Source organism: Muscardinus avellanarius (assembly GCF_963383645.1).
Source record: "Muscardinus avellanarius genome assembly, chromosome: 1".
NCBI classification, from domain to species: Eukaryota; Metazoa; Chordata; class Mammalia; order Rodentia; family Gliridae; genus Muscardinus; species Muscardinus avellanarius.
The window spans coordinates 151,165,528-151,187,577 of NC_137786.1; the positions used below are offsets into that span (position 1 = coordinate 151,165,528).

Below are 22,050 nucleotides of genomic sequence, written 5' to 3' on the forward strand. Positions count from 1 at the left end.
TTTGACTCTTTTAGACAGCTGATAATCCCTAAAAGGAATCATAACTTCTTCTGGATCAAAGATGGAAAAGTTAAATAATCTACTAAATTTTAGGGGATGGCTTAGGCTTGGTGGCCCATACCTATAATCTCAGCAATTCAGGAGGCTGAAGCAGGAGGATCACAAGTTCAAGGCCAGCCTTGGTGACACCCTATCTCAAAATTAAAAAGCCTGGGATGTAGCTCAGTTTAAAAATTCCCTTTGCATTCCCTCTATATAGTGGAGAGACTATTTTGCTGACCTGAGTCTTGAGTACATGCATTTGAACTTCCATACATGTATCAGAATATCAGGATGGAAATAAATCTTTAAAAAAGACTTGAGGATAGAGAAATTTTCATCCATCCTCCCACTGTATTTGCTACTTAAAGATCTAAAAGACTTCTACAATGAAAAGAAAAACAGCAAGTTTTTAATGTTAAACTTCCAATCCACCTGGTCTCAGAAGTCTACCACAGAGCTATATCTGGAAAAAGTCAAACAGAACTGCACCCAAAAAAGGAGCTACTTATTTTTCTTCCTATCACCACTATGCAACAAAGCAATTAAACTTTTTAAAATCCTAATATACCTAATTTTACATATTAAGAGTTTTGGGCTGGGCGTGGTAGCACATGCTTGTAATCCCCGCACTTGGGAGGCTGAGACAGGAGGAACGCGCAGGTTCAAAGCCAGCCTCGCTGGCTTAAGAGACCCTGTTTCCAAATAAAATATAAAATAGGTCTGAGAGTGTAGCCCCCCCCAAGAAAAAGTTTGGTAATGATTCAGTTTTTACCCAGAATTATACCTGCATTATACAAAGCAACTAGATTGTCATCTAAAGGAATTCTCATGAATCACTATAATTAGAAAACACTTCTTTTGCCGGGCGCTTGTAATCCCCACGCTTGGGAGGTGGAGACAGGAGGATTGCGCTGGCTTAAGAAACCCTGTTTCCAAATTAGAAAAGTATAAAAATAGGTTTCGGAGTATAGCCCGGAGGTAGGGCTTTCAGGAACCCAGTGCCACCCAAAAAAAAAAGAAAACACTTTTTTTTTTTTTTGGTGGTACTGGAGTTCCTGGAAGCCCTTCTACATCCGGGCTACACTCCCAGACCTATTTTTACATTTTTTTTTATTTTGGAAACAGGGTCTCCTAAGCCAGCGCGCGGCTGACTTCAAACCTGCGCCATCCTCCTGTCTCTGCCTCCCAAGCGCAGGGATTACAAGCGTGCGCCACCACGCCGGGCAAGAAAACACTTCTTAATCTGTTTAATTAATTTTATTTAATAGAAATTGAGTAAAATGAAAACATATAAAAATTACTTCTTATATTAGGGTAGAAATTACATTCTGATGGTGCAATCTTTTTATTAAGATAGATCTCACAAAGTATGAAAATTGTGTTTATCAGTAACAGAAAAATCCTTATTTTACAACAGAAATGAAAAGCACCAAAGATAATTTGGCACAATAACTGATGAATTTCAGAGTTACTGATTTCTATAGTTCCTTTAAAATATACTGGTATTTAGTACTCAAAGCTGTCATAATGAATACCAAGTTCAGTAACTCCTGAAATGATCCATAACAAGCATTGATACTACTTGTGTAATGCCTCCTGCTTTCACAGATACATACTAATTTAGTTCATCAAGCATAAACCTTACCCTGCAACTGAATAGATTAAAATTAAATATACAACACTTTTTTAGAAACAAAATTATTAGCACTAAAGCAAAGTATAACATGAATGTTACTAAATGAAAACCCAAACATTCCTTTTTTATTGCAGATGGCCTCCAATGGTCAATATTTTAGACTTTTGTACAGGCTAATATGTAGCCTTTTATGAGAGAAATGTACGAACAGTACCCTTGATTATACCCCTGCAAATAGGGCATTTTCTTAGTGAAGGGGCACATTCCTGACATACAACTAGATGACCACAAGGAATGAAAACAATAGAAACTTCTTTGTCCATACACACTTTACAGGTTCTTTCTTCTTGCAACCTCCTCAATTGTTCTTCCAGTGACAGACCTAATAAACAAAAACTTAGTGAAATTTAGTTTCCACTTTGTCCTCATTTAAAAAAAAGAGGTAATATTTCATGTTGGTTTTAAGTCTTAATTCTATTTACCTGAAACATCCTCTGTTGGAATATACTTCATCTTCTTTTCCACTGAGGAAGAAAAGCATACAAAAAGCATCACTCTACCAAATACCAAACTATTTCATCTACTACTTATTTCTTTCCACACATTACCTAGTGAATGACACAGATTTTAGCTTAACATACTATCAGGAGCCATTATATTTAGGCATATGACCTGAAAAATAAAAGGCATCACTTTTTTGAGACAAGTTAAGGTGCTGCAGATCTTCGCTGGCCTCAGTCCTCTTGTCTCAGTCTCCCAAGCACTCAGATTACAGGCGTGCTCCACCACACTGAGCTTTGAGACAAGTTAAATGTATACATTATAATTTTTTAGCTAGATTTATTTTGCTTGTCAGAGAGATGAACATAATTCTAAAGATTTTTTTTAAATGATTTTCCCAACAAACTCACCAAATAAGGTGTCATATAATGTAGAGTCGATTTCTTTTAGACAGTTTTTGAAGATGTTGGCTGCAGCATTTCCTTTAACTAAAATGGTATCAATCAGTTCTCTTGCTTGTAAAGGTATCTGTGTTTTTTGTTTAATAATATCATGTTCTTGTTTATTAATTACATTGGCCTTTAAAAGATTATCCAGGATGGGAAGGACACAGGTCAACTGTTGAAAAAGAGCCATTCTATTCTTCCGAATTAATGACAAGTCATCTTCATTTTGAAAAAAAGAAAAAAAATCCGTAAGATTTTAAACTTCTCCAACAACACCCATATAGTCATGAATAACCAACCCTACAAATAATTTTAAGTATTAAATAGTTTGAAAGATAAGGACCAAATGACTTGTGCTTGGAAAGCTTCCAGAAAATTAAACTAGGACATATTACAGAGCACATGGGGTCTCTGTTCCTATAATTTTTACATCTCAGTATTAACACATACTAGAACCATGCTTTTCTTTATTCTACTGAAAATAAACAAAGAATTGTAGAGGATAGTAAGTTTCCCATTTCTGTATTCCCCTCACCATGGACTACTGACTTCTACTTGAATCACTTTACTGGTTTTTATAAGCATTTGCATATACATCAATTCATTTAATACAAATATCCTGTCAATTAATTTAGGCAAGTATTGCCTCTCATTTTCAGACAAGGGGAAAAAAGACTCAAAAAAGCATGAGTGGCTTGTCCAGGGTTACAAAGTAAATTGCAAACCAGGTGTCGTAAGAACTAATGTTTCAGAGTTTGAGCTGAGAAGTCAAGACAGACCTAAGTTCCCATGGAAGTCTAGCCACTTAATGGCCATATGCCTTAACATCCCTCTACACACCTCAGTATTCTCATCTATAAAGCAAATAACATATATGCCTCAAAGAAGTGTGAAGATTAAATAATATATAAAACTACTTAGCACAATATCTGGCATACTATTATTTTATAAATGTCTAGATTTATGTTGTTTAAAAAAATTATATAAGAACCAAGCTTAATTTTATTTTAAAAGGAAATGGCTTTCCTTTAACTCCAATTCATACAAAATTCTATAGGAAATTTACATTTAAGAAGTATGGAAAGAAATTCCTGAAGTATTATTTATAAAGTTCCTTACTTTGGTATGCCAATCACTATAAAGCTATCTACTTTAGACTTAAAACAATTTTTGTAAGTACATTAATACAAGTCTAATGAAAAAAAAGTCTAGTTCCTTCCTCTTTTATCTTTCCAGAAGTGAACTGCTCCATTCATCTCATAAGTATGAACTTCCCTTTTCTGACTACAACCTATCTTTCTACCTTAATAAATTACCTCACTGCTAACATATTTGATCCTTTTCAGGATCCCCATATCATTCCCAATTCTACTAACAGAAGAACTGTCTCTTGGTTTTGCTTACTCCCATTCTAACCTAGAAAACAAGTTGTTTCCATGATATTTTATTATCACACAACTCTTTTTCCCAGTCAGGTAGGTGGTGCACGCCTGTACTCAGGAGGCTGAAAAAGGAGTAATAAAGGTTTGAGGACAGGCTCAGCAAGTAGTGAGACTCTATCAACTAGCAAGACCTTATTTCAAAATAAAAATTAAAAAACAGGGCTGGGGACGTAGCTCAGAGGTTGAATGTTCCTGCGGTTCCATCCCCAGAACCACACACAAAAAAACTCTCTTCCCTATTTCTTACTTGGCCTTTCCCCTTATATTAACACTCCCAAAGCCATACTTCAAGACTATTTTCTCACCTCAAAAAAGTTGGAGAAAGCCAGGCATGGTGGTGCACGTTTGTAATCCCCGCACTTGGGAGGCGGAGACAGGAGGATCGCGCAGGTTCTAAGCCAGCCTAGCTGGCTTAAGAGACCCTGTTTCCAAATAAAAATATAAAATAGGTCTGGGAGTGTAGCCCAGAGGTAGAAGGGTTTCCAGGAACCCCAGTACCACAAAAAAAAAAAAAAAAAAAAGTTGGAGAAATCTAGGGTGACTAGATTACAGCGATCTCATATAAGCTTGCTTGAATTTCATTACTGCTTAACAATCCTTAAGTCTTTTCACTTTCCTCAGGCCTTTTATTTCATGAGCCACTCCCACTTTCCAAATCAATCTATTTAACGTTATAGAGGGGCTGGAAGTGTAGTTCAGTGGAGGAGCATGTGTTTATTATGCAAAAAGCTATGGATTCAATGGCCAGTACCAAAACAAAACAAAATCTAATTCCTACAGCAACCTCATGAGATTGGTACTACTATTGTCCCTATTTTATAGAACAAAAAGTTGAGGTCTAACTGAATAAACTGCCAATAGAGTAAGTACTGAAAGCCAGAATTTAAACACAAATCCGGTAATCTGTAAGTCTTTAAACACTTTGTTCCATGGCCATACAATAAGATTGCCCTTAAGGGCAATCACCACGATTTAGCACTGGCCTATGCTCAATAAACATTTGTTGGAGGAATAAATTATTATGTAAAAGGCATATTTTAAGAAGCTAAGATTTATTTTTATTTTTATATTTTATTTATTTGTTTTCTTTGTGGTACTAGGGGTAGAATCCAGGGCATTCTACCTCCAAGCTGTACCCCTAGACCTATATTTTTATTCTTTATTTTGAAACAGGGTCTCACTGACTTGCAAAGGACCTAAGTAACTGAGGCTGTCCACAAACCACAATCCTCCTGTCTCAGCCTCCCAAATACTGCGATTATAAGTGTGCACCACCACACCTGCCAAGACTGAGACTTAGTACAATCCAAATGAATACCAAAATCAGTTTCCTTCTATCCTGTTGGGCAAGGGTTCCCAGCCTAAGATTTCATCATAAATTTTATTTTTTCTATAAGGACTACCTAAACAAGAATCAGTGAGTAAAATATATTATGAATATTTCTATAAGGACTAACTAAACACTAAGTAGCTGAGGCTGTCTGCAAACCACAGTCCTCCTGTCACAGCCTCCCAAATGCTGCGATTATAAGCATGGACCACCACACCCAGCTTGCATCCAACTTTAAAATCCTGCTTTTTAAAAACAATCTAAATTTGTTATATGTGAGCAAGACATACAATATGGCTCAAGGGCTTACTACATTAAAATTCTGATTAGCATAAATTAGGAAATGTTATCAGAAAATAAACTTATAGAAAAATGCTATAGTCAGTGGTTCTCAAGTAGGGGCAACTGAGAGGGGAAGAAGACAAGGTACAGTTGAGAAATGACTGGGAAGCTGTTGTCAGCAATATGTAATAGTCTTATGAGCCCCATTGAAAAATAATGTAGATAACATTCCCAAATACCTGATGCCATTTCTTCAGCTTGTCTTTCCTTCTCCTCTTCTCTTCTCTCATCTTCAGCATTAAGAAGTGCTGATACAATATCATTAACTGTTTTGTAGTTCTCTCCAGTGGTTAGGATTTTACTCTGAACTGTCTGTTTCACTAGGCTTCTACTAAAACCCATTTCCAAAGCAGATTGAACTACAGGTGTATTCATCATGACTGCATCTTCTGAAGAACTTTCTCCAGGTCCAAAATGAACAACTGTTTGAAAAGACATTTGTAATATTAAATTCCACAAATCTAAAGCTATGGAGAAAATAATGAATATGACACAACATTTATTCTCAGCCTAGTGAGGGAGATGAGCTGTAAGTATCAATTACCTGTAACTCTAATAAAAAATTTAAACTTGATAATAGTTAAATATCACTTTCCACACCCTGGCAGAGTGGCATATTCTGGTAATCCTAGTACTAGGAAGGTTGAGACAGGAGGATTGCAGGTTTAAGGTCAGCTACAAATTGCTGAGATCCTGCTTCAAAATAAAATAAAGCTGGGGATGTAGCTCAGAGGTAGAATACCCCTGCATTCAATTCTACTCTTGTTATTATTTTAAATGTCCTCAAATCTTCGTGTGGCAAACAAAGAATCCATGCTGGAGACAGGAAGTGGAGGCGGGTCAGTGAGGGCATGGCCAGGAATAGCATGTGTCTGGGACCCACACCCCTTTTGTTCTCTGCTTCCCACTATGATGCCCTGATCATGTGTAGCCAAAGTTCCTATTTGAAAACCAGCCCAAAAGTGGACTATGACTTCTGAAATAACCTTTCCTCCTCTTTTGCATGTCAGGTTTTTCTGTAACAGCAGTGAGAATGTTAACTAAAACAACTCTCAAGGAACAAGGCTTACAAATTCTTTATCTTTTAAATATTCCCTAATTGATTCTGAAATACATCTATTTTTAGAAGCCAATATGTTATACAAATCTTAGAAGAGAGAAGTCAATCTTTAGCCAGAAAAATATAAGAAATTGCAAACCTTCATGGAAAATGTGGTATTAAGAGATGAAGTTGGAGGCTAGGGTATATCTCAGTGTAGAACACTTGCCTAACACACATCAGGCCCTGGGTTAAATCCACATTATCTCAAAAAGAGAAAAAGAAAAGTCTGCACTTAAAGTATGAATAGGTACTAGACACGTAGATAGCTCAAACAGACTACAACATAAACAATATGGGAACAATAAACAAAGATGGGAAGGGTAATAAAAATGTGATTTAGGAAGCAAAGTAATAGAGTTTGTATATAGATAGAACATTTGTTCTCATAGCTTTAAAGAAAAAGTAAGTGGGCAGGAGGCCAAGAAGGATCAGGGAAGCATTTTCTGGTAACCGAGTCAATGCTAGATCATATGCATTTTTGTAAAATTATAGACATACTTCAAGTTACTGCCTTCTTTTTTTTAAAAACAGGTTCTCACTGAGTTGCAAAGGGCCTCACTAAGCTGCTGAAGCTATCTGTGAACCGCAATCCTCCTGTCTCAGCCTCCCAAATGCTGGGATTACAAGCATGGCCACCATGCCCAGCTCTATTGCTTTCTGCTAGAAAACTGTTATAATAAACACAGAAACTAAGTGGCAAAGGCATGTATTAAGCAACTTACTTTACTGCCATCTACTGGAAAACTGTTATAAAAAACATATACACAGCTGTTCAAACTATGTAGAATCCCTGTATGAAGAGTTATAACATCAAAACAAAGACCTGATCCCAGCACTATAAAAAACAAACCAAGTACCTGAATGATAAGGAGTGATCTAATGGGATATCTCAAAGAATTCTCCAGGCAAAGAGAAAATCAAGTGTAAAAAGCCTTAAAACAAGACAAAAGCTTGACATGTTCAAGAAACAGAAGGAAGGTGGTAGACCAAGGAGGACAATGACCAGATGATGTAGAACCTTAAGAAGTTTATATTTTATTCTAAGTTTTCTAGAATATTCTAGAACATGGCTGATAAAACTTATTTTCAAAAGGACACTGGCAGCTCTGTGGAGAGAGACTTTAATAGGGTAAAGTGAAATCAAGAAGAACTTATTAGATACTGTGTCAAAATGATGGTAGTATGGAGGAAGTTGACAGAGGTAGAAGTGGGTAGTGGTAGTCAGATTTGGGATATTCTGCGAAGGCAGAAATAGAGCTTTCTAATACAACCCATTAATCTTATCAAATACCATTAATTAAGTAACACCAACTGATATGGGGAAGACCAGAGAAGGATTAAATCTAAGGGACAAAGGATGCAGAGAATTTTTGTTTAGAACATTTTAACTCTGAAGCACTTATTATAACCAAAGATAGGAAGTAACTTTAAGATTTAAGTAGGTAGCTGGGCGTGGTGGCGCACACTTGTAATCCCCGCGCTTGGGAGGCCGAGACAGGAGGATCACGCAGGTTCGAAGCCAGCCTCAGCTACTTAGTAAGGCTCTCAGCAACTTAGTGAGACCCTGTTTCCAAATAAAATATAAAATGGGTCTGGGAGTATAGCCCGGAAGTAGAAAGCCTCTGGGTTCCACCCCCAGTACCACCAAAAAAAAAAAAAAAAAAAAAATTTAAGTAGGTAATTGAACATTCCAGCCTGGGGCTAGGAAATACAAAAATAAATTTGGCCTGAGCATGAAGGATACTCATGCCCATCATTTAGAATAATGACAAAGCAGGCTGCAAAGAAAACTGTTCAGAATCAAAAAAGTAGGAGAAAACTGAGTGTGGTGTCACAGAAGTCAAGGAAAGAGGATGTGTTAAGAAAGATACAGTCAGGCATGTTGGCGCACGCTTGTAATCCCTGCATTCAGGAGGCTGAGACTCAAGGATCACGGTTCGCAGACAGTCTCAACTACTTAGGGAAGCCCTCCGCAACTTAGTGAGACCCTGTTTCTAAATAAAGAATCAAAAATAGGGCAGGGGGTGTAGCTCGGAAGTTAAATGCCCCAGAGTTCCATCCCCAGACCCACCCACACACGAAAGAAAGAAAGAAAGAAAGAAAGAAAGAAAGAAAGAAGAGAAAGAAAAGAGAGAGAAAGAAGAGAGAGGGGGGAGGGGGAGGGGGGGAGGGAGGGGGAGAGGGGAAGGGAGCGAGCGAGCAGGAAAGCCAGGCGTGGTGGTACAGCTTGTAATCCTAGTACTTGGGAGGCTGAGACAGGAGGATAACAGATTTACAGACAGCCTCAGCTACTTAGTGAGGCCCTTTGCAACTCAGTGAGACTCTGTTTCAAAATAAAGAATAAAAAGCCGGGCATGATGGAGTAGGCTTGTAATCCTAGCATTTGGGAGGCTAAGACAGGAAGATCACGGTTCACGGCCAGTCTCAGCTATATAGTGAGGCCCTTCACAACTCAGTAAAACCCTGTTTCAAAATAAAGAGTAAAAACTAGGGCTGGGGGTATAGCTCAGAGGTAGAATGCCCCTGGGTCCCATCCCCAGTACTGGAAAAAAAAAAAAAGAAAGAATAAAAAATAAGCTTGGAGGTGTAACTTGGAGAAACAATGCCCTTGGGTTGCACCCCCTGTACTGCAAAAAAGAAAGATAAAGCAGGAGTCTGGTGTGAGCAATAGTCTTGCTCTGCTGGGAGTCCCACTTTGTGAGATGGAAGACAAGGAGGTAGGTACAAGCAGCATGGAACACAAAAATAAAAGAAGAAATATTCAACCGAATCAAACGCTGATTAATAATCAAGTAAGGAACTTGTAAACACAACAGTTCTCACTGCCAAAGCAACATTCATAAATTAACAGCAGGGAATAGACTCCAGAGGACAAGTGGAAGAGCTGGTCTTAATTAAGGGCAAGGACAGTACATCCTTAAAAGGACAGAAAAGAATACTTGGATATATAATGTACATGGGTGTTTTGCTGTTAGTAAGACAAAACAGTTTTCCTCTTTTTTCTTTTAAGTACTAGTGATTGAACCCAGGGACATTCTTCCTCTTTTTTCCTCCCATTCCTTCTTTTTTTTTTTTTTTTTTTTGAAACAGGGTCTTGCTAGGTTGCTTAGTCACTAAGTTGCTAAAGCTATCCTCAAACCTATGATCCTCCTATCCCAACCTCCCAAATAATAGGACTAGAGTTGTGAGCCACCATGTCCAGCTAATAGTTCTCTTTTGATTCTTTTATTTCCTTAGTGAAGCAAGGGTGTGAACTAAGAATAAGGAGGGGAAAAGTGTCTAGAAACTTAATAATATTGAGAGACTATGTATAGTCATTTTGAACACTTACAAACTCAGGAACTGCATCAGGACTATAGGGCAGCCTACCTGACAGCTGTGATAACAAATTTTAAGTAAGAACAGTCAGTACCACTACTTATTTAATCTTTCTCAGTTCCTTTACACAGGAAATAAATCATCATGTACTAAGGTACTCCTAACTTTCAAATACTAGCTAATCATTTATCTAATCCTCCTGAGTCATGGTGTCTAGGACTCATATATTTTGGTTATCTTTCTCTGTTTCAGTTACAAATCTGCTAATATCCTTTTTGAAATCATGTGCCAAGAACAGAACATCCCTTTCTAGATGTGATCAGTACATAAAATGATGTATTACTGTCTTAACCATTATGGACACCGTAATATATGTACATTATATGTTTTAACTACTGACAGATATGACTAAAACCAAGTTTTAACACAAAGGTATCCTTACACTGAAACACTCTATACCTAATTTTAATACCTAACATCTAACCCAATTCCTAAATCACATTTAAATTGGGCCTTTTTAAGGAAAGAAAAGAGACCTCCTTGAAAACAGATCAAGACCAGCCGGGCGTGGTGGCGCACGCTTGTAATCCCCGCGCTTGGGAGGCGGAGACAGGAGGATCGCGCAGGTTCGAAGCCAGCCGTGCTGGCGTAAGAGACCCTGTTTCAAAAAAAATATAAAATAGGTCTGGGAGTGTAGCCCGGAGGAAGAAGGGCTTCCAGGAACCCCAGTACCACCAAAAAAAAAAAAAAAAAAGAAAAAAAAAAGAAAATAGATCAAGACCAAGAGAAGAGATCAGGGGAGGGAAAATGGGGAGGGAACTAGAAGAATGAAACACACCAAACTGCACACTTTATGCATGTAAAAATGTCACAGTGAATCACACTATTATATATAATTATAATGCACCTATATATCTTTGTATAGATATACAGATACAGGAATAAGCCTTTCCTAAATCATGCTAGCTCACAATAACCTTTTCCTCTTCAGAGTGCTTATCTGCATCTCTCATCTGACACTGCTTTGAGCTATTTGCTGTTGTTTGCATGTGTCTTGTCTCTCCAGTTGAAACATCAGCATTTGGGGGGGTCTGGGGATGGAACTCAGGGGTTTTCAACCTCTGAGCTATACCCCCTGCTCTGTTTTTTTTATTCTTTATTTTGAAACAAGATCTCACTAAGTTGCAGAGGGCCTCACTTAGTAGCTGAGGCTGTCTGCAAACCACGATCCTCCAGTCTCAGCCTCCCAAATGCTGGGATTACAAGTGTGTGCCACCACGCCCGGCTGAATTATCAGCATTTTAAATACTAGATAATTTTCCAGAACCCTTTACCACAAATCTTAGTAGATTCAAAATATTTATTAGTTAACTTCTAGTATCTTTCCCTACAGCTTCAGAAACACCCCCTTTTTTTTTTAACATACCTTCACTACTAATAATCTTATAAAAATCCCCATTCCACATATATATTTGGGGGTGGATACTTGGGGTTAAACCCAGGGGCATTCTATCCCTAAGCTCTTACTAGTTGCCAAGGTTAGCCTCAAATCTGCAATCCTCCTGTCTCAGCCTTTCAACTACTGGGATAACTGGTATGGCCTCCACACCCAACTCCAATTATATATTTAAAATTATTTCATACATACTTGGTGGATCAGCATTTTCTTCCGGAGTGTCTGAAGTTGACAACAACTATGAAATAGGAGAAAATTTAATAGGTAAAATCAGAAATTTCAAACAATCAGAATAGCAACACTAAGTTTACTTTATGTAAATGCACATGCCCTTTTAAAACCTGGGTAATTTATATATTTCACTTTGCTTTGTTTTTCCAAAAATATATAGCTTTCCATAAACTTCACCTACTTCCAAATTAGAATGCAAATATTTCTCCCATTTCAGGAGAATAGGAAGATATGTAGTAATGGTTTCTTATTCCATTTAGAAGGTTAAGACTTCAATTGGGTTAAAGGTCTAAAGGTCCAACTCCTAAGGATCAAAGACATTGAAGATTACTTCTCCAACTCCATCACAAAGTTGTACAGTGGTAGGATGAAGGGTTTTGCAGAAAATTAAAAACAAAAAACAATCTTTTAAAAGGAGCCCTTGCCGGGCGTGGTGGCGCACGCTTGTAATCCCCGCGCTTGGGAGGCTGAGACAGGAGGATCGCGCAGGTTCGAAGCCAGCCGCGCGCGCTGGCTTAGGAGACCCTGTTTCCAAATAAAAATGTAAAAATAGGTCTGGGAGTGTAGCCCAGAGGTAGAAGGGCTTCCAGGAAGCCCAGTACCACAAAAAAAAAAAAAAAAAGGAGCCCTGAACCAATGAGTTGGTGACAAAATTTAACTATCAGAGGAGTCATTAATACAAACTATGTAACGAGAAGAAAACAGATATAATTATTACATATTTCTAATTATTATGCAGCAGATTCAATGTTGTTAATTTTTAAAATGTATATACCTGTTCAAGAAGATGAGGATATCTAGCTTGAATCTCATCAACAAATTCCTGTCCTTTCATGCGTATCAAAAACTCACACCTAGAACATAAAAAGAAAATAATTGTTTCATACCAAAACTAAATATAACCCAATGATTTCAGAAAAGTAGCTTTCAAATCTTTTTGATAATATTCCATAGCAAAAACATTCTACTTCACAACCTAGGAGATAGATGTATCTAAGAGAAATAAAATTACTACTGAAGACACATTCCTACTATCTGTTGGTAGATTCTAAAATTTTTCTATACCATTCCATTAATACAACATAAAGTATGGATATACAGAGGCAAAAGCTGAAATTTTCTGTTATATACAATTAACTTTTCAGGCTTAGCCAGGTGTGGTGGCACACGCTTGTAATCCCCGCACCTGGGAGGCAGAGACAGGAGGATCGCACTGGTTCAAAGCCAGCCCCGCTGGCTTAAGAGATCCCGTTTCCAAAAATAAATAAAGTATAAAATAGGCCTGAGAGTGTAGCCCAGAGGTAGAAGGGCTTCCAGGAACCCCAGTACCACCAAAAAATAAAAAAATAAAATAAAACTTTTCAGGGTTAACAATTTTTTAGAAACTATAAATCAGTAACACTGAAATTTTATCTTTCATAATACACCTCTGATCTTTCCCCAATGTTCACTCTTTCATTACATTTGAAAATACAGAATCAAATATTTTTATCTATATATACTGTGACAGTATTTCTCAAATATTTATTTTTAAACTAGTAGGGCTTCTCAAAGGTGATCCAGGAAGTTCATATAACATCTATGGCCATTCTATTTCTTTTTTTTTTTTTCAAAAAAATAATAGCAGTGGTGTATTCATTCGAGTCACCCCTCCATGCCAGTCTGGTATGGAACTGTACCTATCCTCTGTATTTCTATCTTTTAAAAACTTCTTTAAATCTTATTAAAAAAAAAAAAAAAAGCCCAAACCCAAAAAAAAAAAAAAAAAATTCCTCAACCTGTGCTCATACTATATGCAAAAATAAACTAAGAACTGCCAGACGTGGTGGCGCATGCTTGTAATCCCTGCGCTTGGGAGGCAGAGACAGGAGGATCGCACAGGTTCGAAGCCAGCCGCGCACACTGGCTTAGGAGACCCTGTTTCCAAATAAAAATGTAAAAATAGATCTGGGAGTGTAGCCCAGAGGTAGAAGGGCTTCCAGGAACCCCAGTACCACCAAAAAAATAAATAAATAAACAAACAAACTAAGAATTGATCAAATAACTAAACATAAGACCTAAAACAGTAAAACTTCCAGAAAAAAATTCTCTGGTATAAGAAAAAAAATTTTAGAAAAAAGGCCAAAACCATAATCCATAACAAATGACATCAACAAAATTAAAAGCATCTGCTCTTCAAAAGACAGTGTTACAGAAATGAAAGGACACGATACAAACTGAAAAAAGGTTTGAGAGAATGAATCAGCAAGATGGCAAAATAAGATCCTTCTTTTTACACAAAAACAAGATACCTATCCATGTCCAATGACAGCCCTGAAAGGGCTCTAAGTTCAGTTAGCCGACAGTAATATGGTGAAGTTAAAATAAAAAACTATAAGGCCAATAACTTCAAAGAAAGGATCTCCAGGGAGATCAGCTCAGCAGAGATATCCAAGAAGAAAGACAGGCAGGAGCTATCTGTATCAGCCATACTGTAGGTGCCATCTCAGTCCCCAGTATCCTCCTCAGGGGAGGACCCCAGCAACCTTTGCCACTGAAGATACCAAGAGCCCCTGAAACAACCACCAACTTCCTGCAGATCTCAAAATGAAGGTATTAAACCCAGCAATCTACTCTGCAGAGGACACTGACAGCTTTCATCACGGAGATAACCAACAACCACTACTGTTATGGACCCTAAGTGAATACCCTAAAAGGAGACACTGCTGTGCCTCTCCTCCTAAAAGGAACAGTTATTGTGCCACTCCAGAAAGAGAACTCCAGAGCTGTAGATGCTCTACATGTAGCCACAAGTTAGATCCCTGCTCCCTATCTACTCTGCTCCTGTCTCTTCAAGCTTCAGTTCTGCAACTGCTCAACATATGTGTGCTCCAGACCCAATTCCGAGGCTACTCAGTGTGCACTCGTGTCTTAGGCACCAGAAGCACCACCGCTGCCGGCTGGTCAGTGCCCTGGACCCAAGAGCCACTGCCTCTCCCATGTACCTGCAAACTGGACCCTGGCTCTGTGGCTACATATCAGACACCAGTTCCACCACCACCCTGAGAGAGCCCAAAAGCCAGAATCACTGTCAAGACAGATCCTACTGGCCACATCATTTCTGACAAGAGAAAAAGAAATCAAGTCTCCAGCAGTATTGCCACCAAACAACCATTGCTGCTGCCACAGACACCTGCTGCCTTGAACACTGAGGATTCTAGTAATCTTCCTTAATAATGACCTCAGTTAGCAAAGCTGAAGCGAGACTATACCACTGGACATTCCATGGTGCCAGAACCATCACACCCCCACAAGCCAGAGCCTGTCATGTCTGCCCAAGGGTAAAGGTCTTTCTCCAACAAAACCAGCCATTAAGTCTAAAAGAGGTAAATGTTCTATTAAATGCAAAGATATCAATACAAGACTACAAAAAAGGGATACATGATACTATCAAAGGAACATGTTATTTTTTCAGTAAGCAACCCAAAAGAAAGAATTCTACAAACTGACAGAAAAGAATTTACAATTGCTTTAAGGAAATTTAGTGAGTTTCAAAAGCACACAGACAACTCAATGAAAGCAGGTAAACAAACTTAGAATTTCAACAGAGATATGGAAATAATAAATCCTAGAGCTGAAAAGTACAATAAATAATATGAAAAACACAAAAGACCATCAACAGCAGACCTGATCAAGCATAAGAACGAAATCAGCAAAGCTTTAGGTAAACAAAGGAAAAAGACCCTTCCCCCAAAAAAAATTAGAAATGAGAGAAGACACAGTAAATGATAATCACAGAAATATAGAAACACATAAGCAGCACTGGGGATACAGATCAGTGATAAGACACTTACACAGAATGCACATGAGCCTGGGTTCAATCCCCAGTATTACACACAAAAAATAAAAGCTAAAATAAAGAAATACTCATAAAAGACGGCTATAAACTATTATATAACTGAATAATTTAAAAGAAATGGAAAAATTCCTGGAAACATACAACCTATCATAACTACAATCATGAGTAGAAAATCTGAATAGAACTATAATTGGAAAGATTAAATCAGTAATCAAAAATCTGTGTGAACACTTAAGATCTACTCTCTCAGACAACTTTTTGGGTAACAGAAATGTTCTATTCCTTATTTGCAGTAGTAGTTATATGACTTTACACATTAAAACTCATAAAGTGGGTGGCATTGCAGATATAAGGATAGCCTCAGCAATCTAGCAAGACTGTTTCAAAATAAAAAATAAAATAGGTCATAAGGTGATTTTTATGCAAATTATACCTCAATAAACTTAACTTTTAGCCAAACATGGTGACTCATGCTTGTAATCCTAGTACCTGGGAGGCTGAGACAAGAGGACTGCAGGCTCACAGCCAGCCTCAACTACTTAGTGAGGTCCTCTGCAACTTAATGAGACCCTGTTTCAAAATAAAGAATAAAAAACTGAGCTGGGTATAGCTCAGATGTAGAATGGCCCTGGGTTCTAGCCCCAGTACTGGGAAGGAAAAAAAAAAGCTTAAATTTTAAAAGAAAATCAATAAAATTATTACTTTCCCTTTAAAGGAGTATTTTGAGAGTTTCAAAGTAAATATAATAAATGCATAGAGAAGTTTGTAGAAAACATAAGCATGCACAAGATTCAAGTTCATCACCCAGATGACACAGCTAATTTTCTCTGTATGAGTGACTTTTGTGTAATTTTAAATTATTTTTAATGTTGGACTAATTAATTTATATTTTCAATGGTTAAAGACACCAAGTATAGGCCTGGCCACCTCATATGCCCCCCTTCTCCAATAAATTCCACAAGGACAGAGAATTTTTTCTCTATCTTGCAGTTTCATCTCCAACATTTAAAATAGTACCAAGCAGGCACACAAATACTTATGAATATGTGAACTGTGCTAAAATAATAGCAATTATCTGTTTTGGCTTTTCATTTACTGAGATTAAAGATTATTTGCAATTACAACCTATTGTTTTCAGAGAAGTACTTACAAAAAGCATTTCTAAGTCTTTTCCTCTATATAACCATTTAAAACAAAACACATTTAAAAAATAAGGATTTTGTTCTGGATTATAAAGCACACAATATAGAAGTGTTTTGAAGAATTGTGTTGAACACAATTCAAACACTGGAATTTGGAAGCTTTTATCTTTTTGATATCATAACATCAGTTAAATATCAAATTATATGCATATAATTCCATAGAGCCAAAACCATTTATATCATTAAAATTTTTAAGCTGGAGTAAGGCGTAGTGGCACACGCTAGAAATCCCAGTACTTGGGAGGCTGAGACAGGAGGACTGCAGGTTTGCAGCAGCCTCAGCTACTTAGTGAGACCCTCTGCAATTTAGTGAGACCCTGTCTCAAAATAAAGATTAAAAAATAGGGCTGGGGTATAGCTCAGAAGTAGTATGCCCCTGGGTTCAAACCTAGTACCACACACAAAAAAAAATTTCAGCTGGGCATGGTAGCACAAGCCTGTGATCCTAGTACTTGGGAGGTTGAGACAAGAGGATCACAGGTTCAAGTGATCTCAGTAAGTGGTGAGACTCTCAGAAACCTAGCAAGACCCTATTTCAAAATGAAATAAAGTAGGATGGGGGTATACCTGAGAGGAAGGTCTCTGGGTTCAATCCCAAAACAAAACAAAACAAAAAATAAAAATACCTCATAATACAATGTGCTTTGTCTTGTAATTTTAAATAAATTTGAACAGCTCCTTTCCAGGCTGAAAAATCAAAATGTATCTTCATAGCTGGACGTGGTGGCTCAAGCTTCTAATCCCAGCATTCGGGAGGCTATGGACAGCCTCAGCTACTTAGCGAGGCCCTCCACAACTTAGTGAGACCCTGTTTAAAAATAAAGAATAAAAAATAGGACAGGGGATGATGTAGCTCAGAGGTGAATGCCCCTGGGTTCCATCCCCAGACCTGCAAAAAAAAAAAAAAAAGTAACTTCATATATTATGAATGAATAGTAATGATTTTTTTTTGTGGAGGGGGGTGTTCTAGGGATGGAACCTGGGGTTACTCTACCTCTGAGCTACAACCCCAGCCCTAAATATTCTTTTACTTTGAAACAGAGTCTCATTAAAGTTCCAAAGGGCCTCATTAAGTCTCTGAGACTGTCCTTGAACCTGTGATCTTCTTGTCTCAGCTTCCCAAGTACTGGGATTACAAGCATGCAAGCATGCGCCACCACACCCAACTATAATGATATATTTTAAAAATAAAACTTTTAACAGTGTACTAATCCATATCAAATATTTGTTACTTAAGTTTTCTGTTGTTTGGTTTGCTGTACTGGGGATCAAACCTGGACCGTAAGCATGCTTAACAAGCACTCTACCACTGAGTGGCATCCTCAGCTCTCAAATCCTTCATCATGTATCATAAGAAAATGACAAAAAGATTCTTTAATTTCCTGAAAGGATTCAAGAGTTTCTTCATTAATGTGAAAAACAGATAAAATCATTATCTATTGTGTATGATTCAATTTATATGTGGTACCTAGAGTAGCCCAATTCATAGAGACAGAAAGTAGAAAGTGGTTACTAGGGGTAGGGTAGAAGTTACCAGGGAGATAGTATGTAATGGGTATGGAATTTAAATTTGAAAAGACGAATAGTGGTGATAGCTGCAGAACAATATTAATGTACTTACTGCCACAGAAATATACATTTAAAAGTGGTTAAAGTGGTCAATATTATTACATATCACAATAAAAAAAATCTAACCTGATCCTACTTTATAAATGAGGTCCAAGATCACATACCTACTCAATTACAAAGACAGAATTACTTTCTAATTCTATTCCACTAACACTGCCCCTACATTTTTCCGTGCTATAATAAAAAAGAGGCTGGGAATGTAGCTCAGACGTAAAGTACTTGCCTAGCACGTACAAGACCCTGGGTTTGATCCCCAGCACAGAAAAAAAAAAAAAAGAACAAAAAAATAAGAAACACAGTAAGAAAATAAAACTGTACAAAAAATCATTTATAATTAAATAATCAGATTTTATTATATGCATTTTTATATCTGCTTTATTCATTAGACCTTTTGATATCTCATTTTCCTTTTCCCTTATCTTTTTCTAATTTACGTTCTTTTTGCTCTATTTTACATATTTAGAATCCTTATGTCCACTTTAAAGCAAACTGTGGACACAATTATAAATGAGTCAACAAGAATAAGTTAAATTATATCCTGAATGCATGGCTTACAAAAGAAGAAAATTGTACAGAAAACTGCAGATCATTAAAATTTGGTCTTTTAAGAGATTAATTCACCTATGAAAGGCTTTGCTATATAGTTTACCTTCTGTGTATCTGTGTGTATGGTGCTGGGGATTGAACCTAGGGCTTTGCTCATACTGAGAGCGCTATCACTAAGCCACACCCTCTGCCCATTATATAATTTAAAAGTAAAATTAATCATGTAAGTATAATTACTGCTGTTAAGCCTAGAATACTTTTTTTTTTTCTTCCTGTGGTACTGGGGATGGAACCCAGGTCATTCTAACTTCTGAGCTACACCCCCCAGCCCAATTTTAATTTGGAAACAGAATTATTCCTAAGTTGCAAAGGGCCTAAGTTTCTGGACCTGTCCTGAACCTGTGAGCCTCCTATATTAACCTTTCAAGTACTGGGATTACAAGTGTGTACCACCACACCCAGCTTTTAGGAATACCTTTTCAAAACACTTACTTTCATAAGCAGAAAGGAAGTAGTTCAGTGATAGAGTGAATACCTAGCATGTAAAAGACCCTTGATCTCCAGCACTGCCAAAAAGAAAAACTATTACCTTGGAAACCACTTGGCATGTTCTACCCATGGATCATCTCCAGATTCCCAACACCGCAAGCCACCATCACAACAAAAGCATTTGACATCATCATTGCGATCTAAAAGGGAAGAGGAACCAAAAGTTGGCTAAAAGTATGTGCCAACATAAAACACACTAGATAAAAACGTATAGCTATTTGTTTCTTACCCATGTAATAAAATCCAGCACTTGCAAGCTGCTCAGGCTGAACTGGAACACGAGATGGCCAGTACTTAAATGTTCTCATTCGAGCTGCATGTGTCTGCATGCTCAAATTTGAAATACTAAACCTCAGTGTTTCTAGAGAATTTTCCAAAAAAGGACAGTTGGGAAAATGTCTCCGGTGTTCTGACATAGCATTATCCTTTGGTTCCCAGTTACTTAGCTTCCCACCACAGGCAAAGCAGGCTACCCTATCTCCAGGTCCTATATAGTAAAAGCCAGCTCTTGCCAAGTCTAATGGTGACAAAAAAGTTAATGGCCACATATTATAAGTAAGAAATCTAGCTTCTTCAGTACTCATTGCATAACTGAAGTGGTTAGTTCTCATCGGCGAGAAATCTTCAACTGTTCTAGAAGTAAGAGGATTTCGTGAAAGGTTGGAATAAGAACCACTGAATGAGTCACTATGTTCCAAAGTAGGAGATAATGAATGTGCAAAACTGTTTCTAATTGGAGAGGTATTCTTAGAAGCAGATTGTAGACTTGCTGAAATCAGATTCTGAATAAAGGTACAGCTAGGATATAGCTGTTTATGCTTGTCAATAGGATTGTCTCCTTGTTTCCAGTTATCCAGCATTAGACCACAACAGAAGCATTTGACTTTGTCATTCACACCAGTGTAATAAAAACCAGCACGAGCAAGACTCCTTTCTGAAACAGGAATACCGGTGGGGAAAGTTGAATATGTAGACATTCTGTAGAGTTCACATGAAAAGTCATACTTCATTTTTTGCTTGTTGTCGTTGGTCCAATTTGACAGGATTGCGCTCTCTTCCATTATAATTTTAATTTTTTTGGTACAAGAGACCTTGGACAACTCTTTAGGAGGTAGTTTTATGCATGAGTAATTAATTGTATTTTTTGAAGGCTAAAACTTTCACATGAAATTTCTCATCTCCTTACACTAGAATTTTATCACAAAAAGAAATCAAATGATAGACTCCTACTTAAGTAGAATCCACTATAATTTCATTACTGGATTTTTATCCGATTTTACATTCAGGATGAGTTTCTCTCCTAAATAATAAAGATATTTAGTACTCTTTGGGATCATCTGAACTCTTTTAGGTAACCCACGTGCTATTTGCTCATAACTTGGTATAGTAATTAACCTGAAGGTCTATGTACTTCTGAAAATACTAAAACTTAATTTGTCAAAACAATTTATATTCTCAAAATTCTAAGCAACTATAGAATACCTATTTTTGCCTTTAATTTGCTTTGGGTCACAAGCCTGGATAACAAGACAATTTCCAATTATGCCACAAAAATAAAGTTAAATGAAGGCTTTTTTGTATTTACAAGCACTTTAATATGACATCCAAAATAATCACATTTTATTCTAACAAACTAATTAAAATCTACATATGGTCAAATTATCTAAAGGCTAATTTCACACAGCTTATAAATGAAGAATTTAAGTGAGTAATATTAGCTATAGGTAACAACTTTTGGAGAAGTCAACACTCAAAAACCTTATCTATGCCCATTATAGAATATAAAGCATCAAATGAATTTTGCTTAAAGCTTACAAACTGTTAACTCTTTTTATTAAATATTATCTGTATTTGTTGATATTTTCTTTAGCATCATTATATGTCTTTCTTCCTAAGTGTATATACCACTTTATTATACCTGGTCAAATGAAGGTATTTTCTCCATAAACTTAAGTAGTTAACCATAAAACTTCCACAGCACAGTTTGCACACTGCATTAAAAAAAATAAACTATTCATTTAAGACCCATTCAATTACATTTACTATGTTCTAATTTAAGGCTGAATTAATTTGTTAAAAGACATAGCTATCTTCTGGTTTCACAAATGTCTTTTCAAAATATTGTATTAACAACAGAATTATTGCTTACACATAATATACCAGTAATTTACTGGCCTGATTTCTGAAAACTTTCCAATAGTTTAAAAATATAATTCATATACAAAATTACACTCCATAGAATTCAAATTATATCCCTTATAAAGCTTGTTGTTTCCATAATGGGATCTATTTCTGCAGGGGAAAAACTATAGTGGGGGTTCTTCAGTGATATAAATCTGAAAAGAAAAAAAAAATATTTTAGAACTGTAATTACAAGGCAAATAGAACTTAAGAGTCATTCAGTAAAGTCTAATACTGATTACATATTAGATAATACATC

At 36.9% G+C, this 22,050-nt stretch overlaps 1 protein-coding gene across 1 annotated transcript; it reads right to left on the minus strand.

The window, feature by feature from the left end:
• Positions 1-1,866: 1,866 nt before the first annotated feature.
• On the minus strand, positions 1,867-20,620 carry LOC308260822 (baculoviral IAP repeat-containing protein 2; the record flags this gene model as incomplete). The annotated part of the gene is made up of 8 exons (XM_080692371.1): positions 1,867-2,060; positions 2,161-2,202; positions 2,590-2,844; positions 5,919-6,161; positions 11,808-11,853; positions 12,622-12,700; positions 19,651-19,750; positions 19,840-20,620. The coding sequence occupies 8 exons, from the start codon at positions 20,618-20,620 to the stop codon at positions 1,867-1,869; spliced, it is 1,740 nt and encodes a 579-aa protein (XP_080548497.1).
• Positions 20,621-22,050: the final 1,430 nt, after the last annotated feature.